The sequence below is a fragment of the Symphalangus syndactylus genome, chromosome 19 (assembly GCF_028878055.3).
Source record: "Symphalangus syndactylus isolate Jambi chromosome 19, NHGRI_mSymSyn1-v2.1_pri, whole genome shotgun sequence".
Classification (NCBI taxonomy): Eukaryota; Metazoa; Chordata; class Mammalia; order Primates; family Hylobatidae; genus Symphalangus; species Symphalangus syndactylus.
The window spans coordinates 16,474,388-16,491,245 of NC_072434.2; the positions used below are offsets into that span (position 1 = coordinate 16,474,388).

A 16,858-nucleotide genomic window follows, 5' to 3' on the forward strand; every position below is an offset into this window, starting at 1 on the left:
TCTCCCCCACTCCCAAGGTCCGTAAGATGGTGACGTTCAAGGGAGACATTTCTAACATGAGTCATTTTTGCAACAGGCTTTTATTACTTTTTTTTTAAACCCATATAAGAAAGACATTTAAAAAGAAAATATCCTGGAAACAAACACTTACACACTGAGCAACACAACCAGAGAAGGCACTACCAGCAGTTACTCCCACCTCTGGGCGGGAACGGGTACTCGATACTATACTTTTTTCAGAGGTTTAGACCTCAGCATAGGCCTTGGGTCTAACTGTGCTTTAGTAAAGTCTGAGTTGTCCAATAATTTTCTCATTTCATAAACACCCTTATCTCTTTATATATAGCTATATGCCTTTATGTGTATATATACATGACTTTTTTTTTTCCTTCTCAAAAATAAAATAGCCATCCCCATAGAGGGAGGTTCTCAGCAGCATTCACAGCGGTTGCAGCAGGAGCCATGCCTTCTATTAATGTTAGAGACATGCAGGACGAAGGAAAATGACTCTCCACCTGCTCCCTTTAATATACAGCAGGGAGAGAGTTTCTAAAGGGAGGGAAGTGATAAGGCTGAGCATGAGATGGCTAACCAGGGTTTTTGTGGTTTAAAAAAATCTTAGAGTTGCGAGCTTGTGTTGCCTTTGCAGCTCTGGAGACTATGCACAGTTCATACGACAAGGGGTCAGCATTCCTTCTGGGATCGGGGCAGTATAGACTCAGCCTGGGTCAGGGAGGGAACTTCTGAAGCTACACGAAGAAGCTTGGGCTTGAACCGACCCAAGAGGGACTTGGGAAGGCAGAGGATAGCAAAGAAATGGTTTCTCAGAGGCTGGGTTGGAAAACCAGCCCTGCTTTGAAAATTACAAGTCCTTCTCCCTCTGCACTGGAGTGTCTCTGCAGTCCTCGCTACTTGTTGGAATTGTTTGACTAATTTATTTTAGGATTCAGCCTAAACAAGAAGCCAGTGCAAATGTCGAGTCAGGAATTTGATCCTCCCTGTCAACGTGGCCTGGTATCACTGATTGGAGTCAAAACTCAGGCACCCAGATGGGAGGGAGGTCTGTGACCCTCAACCCATACTCAACGCGGGCTCTCCTGGCCTTGTCTCCCACACCGCCGCCATTGTTCACTTCCTGGCAGGAGGAGCCAGAAGCAGAGCTTCAGGCAAACTCGCCCTGCTCCTATTTCTCTCTGAAAATAAAAAGGCACTGAGGTCTACGGGGAGGCCAGGCCCACCGGCTCTCTGAGTGCAGTGCCGGGGCTGGCCCATGCTTCAAAACAGAAAGGACTCCAAGTTGGCCAAATTGGAGGCTCCCCTCTCCATAATCAAGGCAACTCCTTGGGCAGCACCTGGAGATCCCAGAGTCCCAGTGGAAGGAGGGAGGCAGTGCTGGAGGCCGATGGGGAACCCAAGCAGCCCAGGCCTTCCTCTGCTCTTTAGCTGGGGAAGGCTGAAGACAGCTTGGACACATTTCTCTGCATCGCTTTTTGGCTTTCTCTTACTGTCTGATTTCCATACTTAGCAGGAGACTTTTTAAATGGTCAATGGCTGGCTTCCCTTTGGGGAAAACACATGAAGATGATGACAACATTAAATTCAAATTTGTAACTTAAAAACAAACAGTTTGTTGACAAAGATGTGACTAAGTACCACACATACGCAGATATATGCCTTTGGGTTTCCATGTGCAATGTGGGCCTGGGCCAGGGCCAGAGCCAGGGCCAGGGCAGGCTGCAGCTTCTCTGGAGATCTCTGAGCCAGCCTCAGCTTTGGTGCTCCTTACCCTGAGCATCTGGGGCCAGTAGCTTTATAAACTTCCCTTAAGTGTGAACAACAGGCACCTTGGGGCCGTGGGAACAGTCCTTTTATGAGCATTATCCTGCTTTCAGGGCCTTAGCTCAGACCTGCAAAAGGAATGTGCCACAACTTTTCACTCATAAATGAAGGTACTGTAGGTGGCAAGTAAGAGAACTCAAAAAAGAATCAAAGCCAGAGAAAGAACACACAGCTCTAAAACCTTTCTTCCTTCCTTTGCCGGCTGGTGTGAGGTTCCAGTTTGGTGACAAGAGAGGCAACTATTTGGTCGGTGAAAGGCTTGCAGATCGAGAGAGGATGTCAGCTGTTTGTTTTACATGAGTTCTGGTCCTTGGCAGAATCTGTGGTGGGGCACAGCCTGGGGGCGGGCACAACACTTGTCCCGTGCTGAACCCCCGTGCAAACACTTGTCCATGGAAGAGACTTTTGCCACAGCTGGAACTGCTGGGCAGGCACAAATGCACCTGCCAGAGGTGTCCTGAGAAAAAGTGTCTGTTGCAAAATAATAATTAATAATACAAATAAATCTGAGTGCACCGGGAGGAGAGGAAGCAGGACCGGTTACCCAGGTTTGCCCTGGGATTCTCTTAAGGCCTCCTCCAGTTTCTGCCTAAACTTGTCATACTTCTTTTGCACTTGTTGGATTTTGTCCTGCTCCTCTTTTTCCAGGATTGTTAGGAAGTTCTGAAGTTCAGGGATGGAGAAGGCATCCCACTGTGAGGCGAGAGGGAGATTTGTGGGAAGAAACAGAAGAGGAGACAGGTTAGAAGTTGACACGACCTGAGAGACCCTGCTGCCTTCTCCTTCCCAGTTCACATCCATGATTCACACACAGCTACTGAACAGACTGAATCAGTGAAGCCTGGGCTTTGCATGCCTGTCACAGCAGCAACAAAATTCCAAATGCTGGCATCTCATGACCAAGAGTTGCCAGTCTATGAACGATGTTTTTATTTTGAAACTCAATAATCTTAAGTTTCTGTGTAGCAGCCGAGATCTTGACAGTGATGCTGGAACCACCCAGGCTCCCAACATGCAGACCCTCAGAAAGCAGGTGGAGGAGTGGAACGTGGACTCAGGAGACCGGGGTTGGGCCTGACTCCACTTCTCCCCAGTGGTGTGACCTCGAGCACAGCTTTCCACCCTTCTCAGCCTGTTATCTGCTGGGAAATTGGGGTATCTACCTCCCATGACTGGCAGAGCAGATAATGAGAGCCTGAATGGCTCAGGCCTACCCCTAAAGGACCTGGCCTCTGAGGGCAGAAGGCAAGTTGGACTTCCGTCAGGCTGACCCAAGAGCACAAGCCCTGTGGGGCCAACAATTGAGACTCCTAAGCTCTTTGAGCACAATAGAGTACTAAGGTTTATCTGGTTTGGTCCTCGCTATGGATAAGTGAGAAACCTGAAGTCCACACAGGGAAGGTGGCGTAATCACAATCACAGAGCTTATTGCAGCAGAACTGGAACCAGAGCCCAGGTCTCCACACTTCAAAGTGCCTGAGCTTTCCACAGGGCCAGCAGCATTCAGATACTGTCCGTGGAGTACTTTTTCCAAACATATTCTGCACAGATGCCAATAAAGAAAGCAGATGGGAGCAGAGCGGCCCTTGCTGAAATGGGAAGAAGGGACAGAGTCCCAGAGCTGCCTTGATCCCTAAATCTCCGCAGTGAGTCCCAAGACTGCTCCTTAAAACTCTAGGCCTCCACTGAACACAGTGTGACAAACACTGAGACCTTCCCCCGTTAGTCATTCTCAGGCCATGGTTGGCACCGGCCTAGTTTTACTCCAGTTTATGCCACAAGACTGCACACTGGTTAGCTTCCCTTGGGGGATGGAGGTCAAGAAAAGGGAGGACAAATGGCTCAAAAACGTCTATACCCAGTGGAGCGCAGAGATGGAGGTTGGTAGCCCTCAGGCCATTTTGAAGAAAAACAGCCTGTGCCTGAGCTCAGGGAGTTTCTTGGTCCCCCTCCTCCCTGAGTTTTCAGAAATAAAGCACATGAAATCCTTTCTTTCCACAGGCCTTGCCACACACAGGCCCTAACATGCTACCCCAGGTTACCCAGAGTCCTGGCTGAAACACCCCCGAGGCCCATCACCCACCCCTGCTCACTCTCTCAACAGTCATCTTCCTGCCCCTGCTGCGTGGCTCCTACCTATGGGGGGTAGTTAGGACAATGCCCACCTGCACCCACCCAGGGTACCATAAGGGCTGGGGTTTGCACAAGGGGTCCAGACCTACCTCCACCTCTCCAGTTTCATTCTCCTTTAGCACAAAGCTGAGGACCTCCGTGTCAGGCCCAGCAAGTAGGCGCAGGTAGAGGGGGCGGTCAGCAATGGAGAGTTTCTGGAAGAGCACTGCAAACCAAGAGGGGGCTGGGAGCTCATCCCAGAAAAGAAGGGCGGGGCCCAGGCTTGGGGGAAAGGATTGGAAACGAGGAGGTGGGGTACGTACAACTGGAAGTAGACACGGGCCTTTTAATGAACATGACAGTAATGAACAGGGCAATAACCTTTTATCTTGGGTGTCTGCTCAGAGTTTAAAGCATGATTCCATTCACATCATCTCCTGAAAGATTAGGAATGGTGGGGCAGATTCCTCCCATTGCACAGATCAGGAAATGGGAGCCTAGGGTGCGGTTTTCCTGAAGTCACATGCAGAGTCAGGGACACAGTGAGCTGCTCTATCAAGCTCTCTGCTCTTGCCTCCCTGCCCGGATTCCACAGATCTGAACACCACATGGGCAGCTGGACCCCCGGTGCTCAGGAGAAGCCCACAGCTCCCACCCAAGGCCAGCAGGAGTTTTAGTGGGTGGGCTTGGACACAGGTAGGAAGGGAACGGTCTGGTTGGGTGCACTCTTTCTCCTACCTTGTCCGTCCTTGTGTATCCGCTTAAAAAGTGCAAACTTCTGGGGATTGTCCACAACCATGAACTTCCTGAGCAGCCCCTGGATGACCTCACTGACGGTGGTGGTGCTGCTGATGTGCAGCTGCTTGATGGCATCTAGGGGCAGGTAGAAGGATGTCCGCTTGTCCGTGGTAGCTGCCAGGTTCACCTCCTTGATGGCATCATAGATGGACTGGGGCCGGATCCCAGCAGGCACCGTCACAGGCCGCCGGAGTTTCAGATGCACTTTGATGAAACCCGTGTAGGTGCCATCTTCACTCTGCCAGTGGGGGCATGCCATAGGGGGTCAAGGCCGTTCGCCTTGCATGACCATATCTGCCACTCGGGGCCATTGCCCCAGCAGCACCCACCTGTCTCCTTGAGTTCTTTCCTGCCTCTGCTGATGTGGGAGAGCTGGAGGAAGGAGCAGAGATCCCTTTCCCCGTAGTGGGCTGGGAGAAGACCCTCAGGATCCAGCTAACGAAGAGGACCCCTGTGGGGCTGCAGTGGATTTCCCTCCCAGGAGGCTCAGGCCAGCTCCCCCAAACCTCCTGCAACAAGTTGCCTTTGGTGAGTCCCCATTGTAAGAGGCAGGGTGTGGGGTAGCCACTCTAGTTTGTACCTCTGAACCAGGCAGGAAGCAGGAAGGCTCTATAATGAAGGCCTTGGAGAACCAGCCCACTAGACTTCCTCCTGTATCTCTTTACTAAGAAACAGTCTTTAAGACTTAAACCTAGGTTCATTTGTGACTGGATTTTCTGGTGCTCCATCCGGCTGAACCCCAAAGAGCCAGCTGATGCCAGCCACCAGCAGGGGGCAGTGTTTTTCTACGTTCTCCCCTCCCTATTGAAGACAGCCTTTCCCAACTGGGTGCTAAGTTGGGTGCCCTCCCCTCTCTGAGAGAGTATGTCCCTCTCTCACAATCGAAGGGGTAGGAAGGGGAGCAGCTAAGTCCCATTGTCCTGGATCCCTGGGGGCCAAGCAATACTGGGCCCTTGGTCATTATGTATCATTTCATCACTTAGTTTACACTGAAGCTCAGAGGAGTTAAAAGAGTTTCCCAAAATCACAAGCAAAAAATGAAAGGGTCGGATCTATTCCCCTAAAGCACATGGAGGCCACTGAGGGCTCTAGCTATCAGCCTTCCAGACCCCTGAGGCCTCTGGAGGCTGGAAGAAAGGGAGGGACCTGCCAGGGAGTAGCCACAGAATTCAGAGTGAGGGCAGAGGCGCCAAACCCGAAGCGGGTGGTGGAGCAGGGGCCAGGTTGAGGGTGGACGGGCACTTACCAGTTTCATGCCCAGGCAGTTCTTCTCTCGCGTGTTGTAGCTGTCGATCTTCTGCTTGATCTCCTGCAGTGTGGGTGGGCGCTGTGTCTCCTCCACAGGTTTACAGACATTCTGGAAGAGACACAGAAGTGGAGGTGGACGTGTAGTAGCTGTCAGGTGAGAAAGGGAACAACCACGCCCTCCCCAAAGCCTCTCTAACCAAGAAGTGAGCACCCAGCCCTGCAGAGTGGAACTAACTGCACGGATTCAGTGAGACAATGAGAGGTCAAATCGCAGCTGTGCCAGTGTCTAGCCGGCCCTCCTGGGGAAGTAATTCAGATTTCTCTAAGCCTCAGTCTCCTCATCTGTGAAATGGGAACAATACCTACTGCACAGGCTTGTCTTGAGATTAGTGTGAAAGCGTCTGGCACTCAGGCACTGACTATGAATCTGGTGAACGAGCAGAGCCTCATTTGCTTATGGAGAGCTGCTATGGAAAAGATGCTTCTTTGATGCTATGGGAGATGCAAAGAAATGCAAGCCATGGTCTGTCTCCTCAAGGAAGTAACAACACAGCTGGAGGGACAGGCATCTACCCGTGGTGCCAGTATATACTGCTGATGGGGAAGACAAAAATTCTCTTAGATCCCAAGGACCAAGGACCAAGGACACATGGAGACCAGCTCAGGCCCCACATCACTTGCCACAGTGCTTTTCACATAGCAAGAAGTAAATATCTACTTGTCAAATGAATGAGTGAACCGGCAGGGATGAGGGGCTGTAGCCGCCTACCATAACAGAGGAGATAAACCGCTACTGGGCACAGGGACACCTAGAATTTACTTAGTACCTCCTCTGTGCCAAGTACTTGGCATACATTCTCTCATTTGATTCTCACAAACCAGAAGTCTGCAAGATAGTTTATTACCCCATCTTACAGGTGAGACTATTGAGACTAAGAAGTTTAGCAACCTGCCTTACGTCCTACAGTCAGTATGTACAGAACAAAACAGAAATTCTAGGTCTGTCCCGTTGTGTTCCTCCTATGAGACCATGTGTTCATTCTTCTCATATGTTCCCAGATGCCCTCCTCCTCCCACCCCCTGGGAAGGATAAGTGAAGAATGAAATTGAAGAGATTGAGGTCAATGGCCCTCACATTGTAGAGAGAATACAGGGGTGAATTCTGGGGTCGAAGCCACTGTCTCTCAGTCAGTTATCTGGAACTCTCTCAAGTTCACTGTTACCCACCTCCCGGTTTTATCTTCACACTGTCCCTGAGTGGCTGGGAGTGGGGGAACTGGTTGGTCAGAACCCACCCAGAATTTGCCTGATGTTAGAAGTAGCCTTGGGGTGGATCAAGAATCTCCTTTGGTAAATGAGGAAACTGAGGCCCAGCGAGGGATGACTCTGACACCATCTGACACTGTCCTGTGGGTGTCTGGGTTTGGCTGGGGAATTTCACAGCTGCCGCGACGTCACACCACCACCCCACGAAACACAACAGGGCACCCGTGACAGAGCTTTGCCCTACCTTCCTCCCCTCAGCAAGTCATGTGGGAGACGTGCCACCCTGAACAACCTGCCATCACTTCCTTCTCCCACTTTCCAATCCTACAGAACCGATACAATGTCAGGCCCTGGCTGCCAAGAGGAGCTGGCGTGGCTCAAGCCTCCCATCTCCAACCCCTCAGCACAGCTGACATCCTCCTTTCTTTCTTTCTTTCCTTCCTTCCTTCTTTTTCTTTCTTTCTCTCTCTCTCTCCCCCCTACTCTCTCTCTGTCTCTCTTTCTTTCTTTTCTTTTGTCTCCCTCTGTCATCCAGGCTGGAATGTGGTGGAATGATCTTGGCTGACTGCAACCTCGGCCTCCCAAGTTCAAGCAATTCTCCTGCCTCAGCCTCCCGAGTAGCTGTGATTACAGGTGTGCACCATCACACCCAGCTAATTTTTGTATTTTTTAGTAGAGACGGGATTTCACCATATTGGCCAGGCTGGGGTGGAACTCCTGAGCTCAAGTGATCCACCCGCCTTGGCCTCCCAAAGTGCTGGCATTACAGGTCTGAGCCACCGCACCCAGCTTCTGACATCCTCTTTCCATCATGGCATCGTTCCCTGGCCTGTCTGCTCCCGCTGTACTCTCCCCAAAGGGTCCTGACCTATTAATAACAGCCTGTGCTGGGTACGTTCATATACCTTCTCTTACATACTACATATGTCATTCTTATTTTACAGATTACAAAACTGAGGCTCAATTTAAGAAACATGCCTGTGGTCCCCTGCTAGTAAGAGGCTAAGTAGGAACTAGAATCAAATCCATCTAAGGCCCATGTTCTTCTCAATTCATCATGTAGCCACTATGGGATGGCATCTTTTGCTGAAGGGGCCAGCCTGCCACACCCATAATGATCACTGAAACTCCGTGCTGCAGGGCTGGGATGAGCAGCTGTTAAACCAAAGCCTGTAAGTTACCTGATCTGTGAAATGTTCATCTAAGATGAGTCTAAGCAGTGGGTCAGGCCCCAGAGGCACCATGTCACCTGTGAAGGTGGGAAGGAAGGACTTCTAACTCCAGTGAGATGCAGCCACCAGGATGCAGGGCCCAGCCTTCTCCTGTGTGCCTTCCCAGGTCTCTGGAACTGAACCTTGATTCTGTTGCAGACCACCCAAGGGCAAGCAGCCCTGGCCATCTCCCACTTGCCGGAGGTGAGTAGCAAGTAGTGGGGGCCTCACAGACTCTCTTCGTTCACTGTCAGTCCGTTAACCCGGGGACTCTCACAGTGAAACCTCTCATTCCTCATCCCTTCCCTTGGGTAGCTCCCAGAGCTCCCCACCCTCAGTCCTTGCCAGCTGAGCACATGTCTATGGGACCAGATGTGCCTGACCCTGGCCTACCCCTATACCTTCCACTGGGAGCTTCCAATTAGAAAGACCCCGTTGTCGGTCACTATTAAACATTCACTCTGTCTCTGATGCAGGTAGGCTGTTGCTCCTCAGGAGGTAATAGCTTTCTCATACTTGTCTATAAAAAAGAATTAAGTGATGGAAAGAAAATTCTAGAAGCTCCGGAAAGATCTCCTCTCATAGTTTCCAACCAAGCTAGAGCCATTTCCCCGTAAGAAAAGGCAGCTGTGCTGTGGCTTTCAAAGGCTTGATTTTGAATACAGTGAGAAGCAAAGCTGCCTTAGCCTAGGGTTTCTTCTTCCTGTTCCCCTTTTCTTCAGCAGATAGACCCATCTATCTCTCCCTTTCCCACCACAGACACGGGGAAGTGACAAAAGTAGCCACAGGCACCTCTGCCTTCCAGGGCTGACGCAAAAGACAGCAGCCCTGACCTCACCATTCTGAGGCCTGGCCCTCTGGCTGGTGATGGGGAGCCCTGTCTGGGAGTGCCAGGAGCCCCGTGTGTAGCCAACACTATGCATGTCACAGCCATTGAATGTCAGCACCCAGGTCTGGGATGGCTGCTGCCCACAAAAATATCTGGCAGACAAGATGTGAACCATGGACCAAATGAATCACCTCCTGAAGTAGGCCAGCCAGCCACAGCCACTAGATCTCACAGATCCTTTTTCCACCTAAGAGATGGTGTATGATCTAGACCAGTGGTTCTTAAACTTGTCTGCACAGTGCAGTCATCTGGGGGATCTTTAGAAACTTAGCTGCCTGGGCTTTATCCCTGGAGATTCTGATTTAATTGGTCTGGGGTGCAGTCTGGGCATGGGAATTTTTAAAATCTCCCAGTTGGCCAGGCGCGGTGGCTCACGCTTATAATCCCAGCACTTTGGGAGGCCGAGGCGGGCAGATCACGAGGTCAGGAGATCGAGAACACAGTGAAACCCCGTCTCTACTAAAAAATACCAAAAATTAGCCGGGCGTGGTGGCGGGCGCTACTCGGAGAGGCTGAGGCAGGAGAATGGCGTGAACCCGGGAGGCGGAGCTTGCAGTGAGCCGAGATCGTGCCACTGCACTCCAGCCTGGGCGACCCAGCGAGACTCAGTCTCAAAAAAAAAAAAAAAAAAAAATCTCCCAGTTGATTTTAATTCGCAGCAACATTTGAAAAGAACTGAAATAGACCCCTCACAACAATTCCAGACCTCAAGCGTCTTCATCCAGCTGCAGAATTAACACTTGGTGCCAAGAAACACACAAACACCCCAAAGGTTTACCTAACAGGCGCTATCTGCCATGTGAGTGAGATCGATACTATAGCAATCTTCGGAGGATGAGACAAAGACTCTGATTTCTATTCACCTGCCAGATTCTTAAGCCTTCAAAGTGAAGGATCTGTCCACGGGTACAAAGCAAGGAACCAAGCAGACAGTTTTGCCTCTTGGGGTGGCCCAAGACAGAGACAGAATAGGGAACTCTGCTATGATTTAACAAATATAGACATTGGCATGTGAGATCTCTCTCCTGGGGGGCTCACACATCTCAGTGCATCTGGCATGGAATTCATCTACTCCGATTAAGCCCCTGGCATTGGTAGCAGATGGCTGAGCTGTTCCCAATGCACTTGGCATGTCCAGGGCACTGGTGAAAAATAGGTTTGTGCTCACATGTCCTATGCCGTGGAAAAGGGCAATGTCCTCTTTTAGCTCTGGAGGTGATTGGGGAACAGCTAAGTAAAGAGGCTGGGTGCTAGGGGTTCAGAGCGACACCCCCACCCTGAGTGATTCTCTAATGCTTCCATTTAAATATTCTTAACAAAATAAGGAGGACCATACCCCTGTCGTCTGGGGCCTGACTCAGAGCAGATTTGCCCTAAGCTGTTTTTCTTTATTTTATCACTGAAGCAACAGCAACAAAACCCTACTTCTGCACTCTAATCAATGACATATGTAATCTTAATTTTGGTGACTGGGGAGTGACCTAATGCCCTAAGGAGAGGCTCTGAGTGAGTTGTGTGGCTTCTGGTATTCCCAGGTGGGCACGGGGCACCCAGGAATGCTGCAGCAATGAGAGACGGTCCCCAGGATGAGGGTGGGCTGAGGAGGACGTGTGTCCCACCCGCAGTACTGCAGCTATTACATACATTCGTGCCTACTTTTTCTTGACCAAAATCACAAACCTCATTTTTGCTAAAAATTTCACTCTCCCTCTTTTTAAATTTGTCAGTCTTTCCTCCTTCCGGCCCACGATTTGAATCATCTCACACCTGTTTGCCCATCAGAAGTCGCTTCATTTGTCAAGCTCTTCCTGATCACTCCAGCCCTGAATGATGATGACGATGACGATGATGATGATTCACTACAGCTAATATGTACCATGCACTATTCTACTCACTTAGCATGTATTAGCTCATTTCATCATCACAGCAAATGTATCACAAAAAATACTATTATGATGCTCATTTTACAGTCAAGGAAAGTGAGCCACAATAAGGTTAAATCTAACCTACATCTAAAGGCAACACTATACTATCTGGCACTTAAGTAAGCATCTACTTACACACACACACACACACACACTTTTTTTTTTGAGATGTCTCGCTCTGTCACCCAGGCGAGAGTGCACTGGTGCAATCACAACTCACTGCAGCCTTGGCCTCCTAGGCTCAAGCAATCCTCCTGCCTCAGCCTCCCATGTAGCTGGGACTACAAGCATGCACCACACTCCTGGCTAATTTTTTTTATTTTTTTGTAGAAATGAGGTGCCTTGCTATGTTGCCCAGGCTGGTCTCAAACTCCTGGCCTCAAGCAATACTCTCACTTCAGCCTCACAAAGTGCCAGGATTACAGGTGTGAGCCACCGCGCCTGGCTACTTACATTAACCTCCAAGTAGACTCATCCATCTCAGGTCTCCTTCCCAACTAGACTAAAGCTCTTTAATGACTTACAGCATACTTCAATTTGTTCTCTGTGCCTGGTGGCTCTGAGCATGAGGCAAATAGGAAATACTTGCTCAAGAACCTTCAATGATCCCTTATTGCCTACAGGTCTCAATTTCTCCTAGGAATTACAGTGCAGTGAGCCTTGGATTTCCATTTAGACTGAGTTCTGTGAGAGAAGCACCCACGCCTGTCTTGCCCTCTGTGGTGTCCCAGATCCCAGTGCCAGCTTGACACATAGTAGGGGTTAAGTACCTGCAGGATGAACACAAGTGTGTGTTTGGCTTCTGACTCCCATGACTAACTACGTGATCTTGAGAAAGTCAGATAATCTCTAAGCCTCAGTTTCTTCGTCTATAAATTTGGGATAAAAATCCCTTACTGTCTCACAGGATTTATATGAAGGTAAAAATCAAATGAGATAATGAGTACAAAAGTGTTTTGAAAATCACCAAACCCATGCAAAGCCATAGATGGTGACTATCATCCCAGGAATACAAAGCTCTGCCCCTCTGAGCCAATTTCAGTTTTCAATTTCCTTGAGTCCTTCTTCTGATGGGCCACATGCCCATAGAGTTTGTTAATTCCTTTCTCTGCACCAGTGGTTGGCAAACTTTTTCTGTAAAGGGCCAGACAGTAAATACATTAGGTTTTGCAGGCCATGCAGTCTGTTGCCACTATTCAACTCTACTATTGTGGCACAAAAGCAGCTACTGGATGAGTGTGACTGAGTTCAGACTATTTATGGGCCTGGCATGGTGGCTCACACCTATAATCCCAGCACTTTGAGAGGCCAAGGCAGGATGATCGCTTGAGCCCAGGAGTTCGAGACCAGTCTGGGCAACACAGTGAGACCCTGTCTCTACAAAAAAATACAAAAATTAGCTGAGCACGGTGAAGTGCACCTGTAGTCCCAGCTACTCAAGAGGCTGAGGTGGGAGAATGACCTGAGCCCCCAGGAGTTCAAGGCTGCAGTGAGCCGTGATTGTGCCACTGCACTCCAGCCTAGGTGACAGAGCAAGACCCTGTCTCAAAAACAAAACAAACTTTATTTATGGAACCTGGCCATATGCAGAAGTCTGTTCTATGCTGTTGTTTGTGCAGAGTCTCCTGCCTAGAATACTATTAGCCCTAGTTCCACCTTCTCTATGTGGTTTCCCAATGCAGTTTCTCCGGTCTGTGGCCATCTCTCCATCCTCTGCTCTCTTAATATACCAGATCCCTGGCATTTTGATTCCCACATGGAGAAAGGTAATCACAGTTCTGTCCTGGTCTCTTTCTTTCTCCTGAATCATACTTCCTATGTTTCCTGTGTATTTCCTCACACCACCAGTTAATGGGCCTTTCTAACTTCACTCTCATTTCATGGACACTTTTCACAAGAAGACAAAGGCTTGGGCACTTCCCTGGATTTTGCTTACTTTCCTCCATTCTGCGATGAGGAGACAACAAAGCTGGCTGGGGTAGGGATGGAGGTAGATGGCTGGGCTCACTCCCTGGTTCTGTGACTCACTCTCAAACACCAGCCCCATGGCCTCAAAGCCTCAGATTCCCATTGCAGCAGAAGTACAACTTACCATCGTCACAGATCTCTGCAGCTGCTGGCTAATGTTAAATCCATACTGCAAGAGCCTATAGAGGTGATTTCAGAGCCTGTATGGCTACAGCTGGCATCTAATTATATGCTGCCTTTTATTGTTTAATGATCGTTTCACATGTTAATCCTATGTCCACAGTGAGATGCTCTCTGGATGGAGACAGACATTAGTTTGGTGCCTAAGCTTTTTGGCACACCGCTTGGCTGAAACCTGGGCCAAACTTTAAATAGATGTCAGATAAATACCTATTGATTGGGTGGCAGGGGAGGGCAAGACAGCCTGGGGAGTCTCAGGCCAGAGCCCCCCCAAGACCCCTAGGTCCAGGAGCACCTCACACTCAGCTGCACCCTGAGGGTCTGATGTCAAGAACACACATGAGGCTTTGGACTTTGGCGTTAGCCCTATGGCTCAGCTCTTGGCAGCTGGCTGATGAGAACAAATGCAAGACCATCAAATGACTTGTGATGTCTGGGGAGCTACTTCCCCTCTCAGGGCCTCAGTTTCCTTATCTGTGAAATCATGAAGTGATACTGGAGAAGCTCTAAGAGCCCCTTCGCAGGACTAAGATTTTATACATAAGATAGGGTGGTGTTTTTTTTTTCATCATTGCTTCCTCTTCTATTTCAGAGAATTGGGTGTGGAGATGGGGGCCTCTCGGAGGCTAGCTAGCATGGCTGAATGGCAGCAGGAATAACCAATCTAAAGGAGCACAAGAGATCGAGACCACGGTGAAACCCCGTCTCCACTAAAAATACAAAAAATTAGCCGGGCGTGGTGGCGGGCGCCTGTAGTCCCAGCTACTCGGAGAGGCTGAGGCAGGAGAACGCCGTGAACCCGGGAGGTGGAGCTTGCAGTGAGCCGAGATCGCGCCACTGCACTCCAGCCGGCGAGACAGAGCGAGACTCCGTCTCAAAAAAAAAAAAAAAAAAAAAAAAAAAAAAAAAAAAAGGAGCACAAAGAACATTTCTAACCATTACGACTTTACTTTTTCACTGCTCACCACTTTTCTCTATTGTCAGCAAGACTCTATCTTAGCCAACCCCAAGCCGGTCTACGCATTCTTAACACACACAACTCAAGAAAACAAAACAAAAAATACCCCGGAAGCCATTCACCATGAGCCTTTGCCACATTTCCTCTTTCTCAGCTCTTAGCAAATCTGTCAGCAGCAATTCTTTCGCCCCTTGGAAGGAAGCCATCTCCAGGCTTAAGTCAGGGAGGAAAGCCTCAGACCCCTCCTACAGGAGAATGTCCATCTGCAGCTGCCTTCCAGACCCCAAACACCCGGTGCTTCTGTTGGGCCTGCCCTAGATGGGAACCTCTGCAGGCAAGGGGCAGACACCCATCTATCTGGGCTGGATTTGAAATACCCTGCTCAATGTCCAAACCACATTCAAAGGTGAGGTTAGGAGTTCAAGACCACCCTGTCTCTTCTAAAAAACAAAAAAATTAGCCATGCGCCTGTAATCCCAGCTACTCGGGAGGCTGAGGCAGGAGAATTGCTTGAACCTGGGAGGCAGAGGTTGCATTGAGCCGAGATTGCGCCACTGCACTCCAGCCTGGGTGACAGAACTGGACTCCGTCTCAAAAAAAAAAAAAAAAAAAAAAAAAGTCATTGGTCCCTTTGTGATGGTCTCAACCAAATCAGAAAGAGGAATCCCTATGGGGCCTTACTGCAGGGCCCCCTCCCAGGTCTTCGAAGGCCTGTGTTCTGAAATGGACTCCACAGACCCACCACGGCAGTGAAGGGGTTGATTTCCACAGGTCCCTCTATGGCACTGTCCATTGTCCCAAAAATAAAAGGGTTGAGAACTCCTTAACTGTGTTCCCTAATAGGTTATTTGCAGCAGAGCAAGGAAGGGGCTTTAGCATGGAGCTTCTGCTCCATGTGGAATTTGAGCAGCTCTGGTAGGTTGTATTAACAGAGCAGAGGGAAAAAAGAGGTGGGGGGTGGAGGTTGAGAATGGAAAGAGACTCAAGTCCCCAAAGACAAAAACGTAGAGCAGATGGTCAATGTCAACAGTCTGCCAGCAGTAACTGAATGAACTGCCTATGGGTGAGGATCATGAAAGGCACCTTGGGAGATGACGCAGATGAGGTGTGACCCTGTCCTTGGGAGTCTGCAGGTGACCTGAGAAGGGAAGACAGAGATGGGTGCGCTGTGGCACACCAGAGCAAGTACAGTGTGATCTGGGACAAAAAGCCTCAGGCAGCCCAGATCAGGCCACTCCAGCAGACTCCCCGAGTTGCCAGCATGCCCCAGAGCCTGGGCACAGGGTCCCCTGCTCTTTGAGGTGACCATCTCAGTCTCTGCATAGCTCAACTAGAGTGGGTCATACCAGGGAACAGTAGCTCCCTTACAGGGACCTAGGTTCAAGCCCCTGCAGGGCCTCATTATAATATTAAAAATCGACAGTAGTCAGGCACTACCCTGAAGGGTTCAAGGTCCTGATCTCATTTAATCCCCTAAATAACAAGAAAGATGCTGTTACTCTTCATCATTAGACCATGCTGCCTTGCATGCTGGGCCACAGGTGGCCCGTGTTGGCCAGGCCCTTGGTCTTCTGTGAACTTGATCAAGTCCACCTCACAAAGACTCCGATTTCTATTTTGTTTTTTTAAGAGATGGGGCTCTCACTATATTGCCCAGGCTGGTCTCAAACTCCTGGCCTCAAGTGATCCTCCCCTTTTGGCCTCCCAAAGTGCTGGGATTACAGGCGTGAGCCACTACGCTGGCTACTTATATTAACCTCCAAGTAGACCATCTGTCTTGGGTCTTCTTCCAACTAGACTGAAGCTCTTTAATGACTTACATCCACTGGAACTACTTCTCTATGCCTGGTGGCTCTGAGCATGAGGCAAATAGGAAATACTTGCTCAATACTTGCTTCAGTGGTTCTTGAGGTCTTAATTTCTCCTAGGAATTACAGTGCAGTGAGCCTTGAATTTCCATTTATACTGAGTTCTGTGAGAGAAGCACCCACGCCTGTCTTGCCCTCTATGGCGTCCCAGATCCCAGTGCCAGCTTGACATATAGCAGAGGTTCAGTAAATACCTGCAGGATGAACATGAGTGTGTATTTGGCTTCTGACTCCTATTACTCGCTACATGATTTGGAGAAAGTCAGAAAATCTCTATGCCTCAGTTTCTTAATCTATAAATTTGGGATAACAATCCTTTATTGCCTCACGGGATTGATGTGAAGGTAAAAAATCAAGCAGTCCGCCCACCTTGGCCTCCAAAAGTGCTGGGATTACAGGCATGAGCCACCACACAGAGCCTGATTTCTTTGTGAAATGCAGTTTATACATTTGTTGTGAAGATGAAATGAGATCTCAGGCCTGAAAGTGCTTAGCACAATGTAAGTACACTGTAAGCACTCCATAAATGTTAGCTAGTGCATCATCATCCAAATCATCATCATCACCATCATCACCATCATCATCTTCATCATCTT

General features: G+C 49.3%; 1 protein-coding gene across 7 annotated transcripts in view; it reads right to left on the reverse strand.

Annotated features, from left to right (window-relative positions):
* RASSF5 (Ras association domain family member 5) overlaps nucleotides 1-16,858 on the reverse strand; it is a 95,165-nt gene that overhangs the window by 12,911 nt on the left and 65,396 nt on the right. For 4 of the 7 annotated variants that reach the window (XR_010114700.1, XM_063613640.1, XM_063613642.1 and 1 more), the window contains exons 3-5: nucleotides 5,996-6,106; nucleotides 4,690-4,987; nucleotides 4,062-4,177 (exon numbers count right to left, since the gene is read on the reverse strand). Coding sequence is in view for 6 of the 7 variants with exons in the window: in XM_063613640.1 (XP_063469710.1) it covers nucleotides 4,062-4,177; nucleotides 4,690-4,987; nucleotides 5,996-6,106 (525 nt within the window). In the remaining variant the exon portion in view is untranslated. Of the gene's footprint in view, nucleotides 1-61; nucleotides 2,533-4,061; nucleotides 4,178-4,689; nucleotides 4,988-5,995; nucleotides 6,107-16,858 lie in introns of those variants that run through there. The other 3 variants (XM_055233642.2, XM_055233644.2, XM_055233643.2) reach the window with 2 other exon arrangements.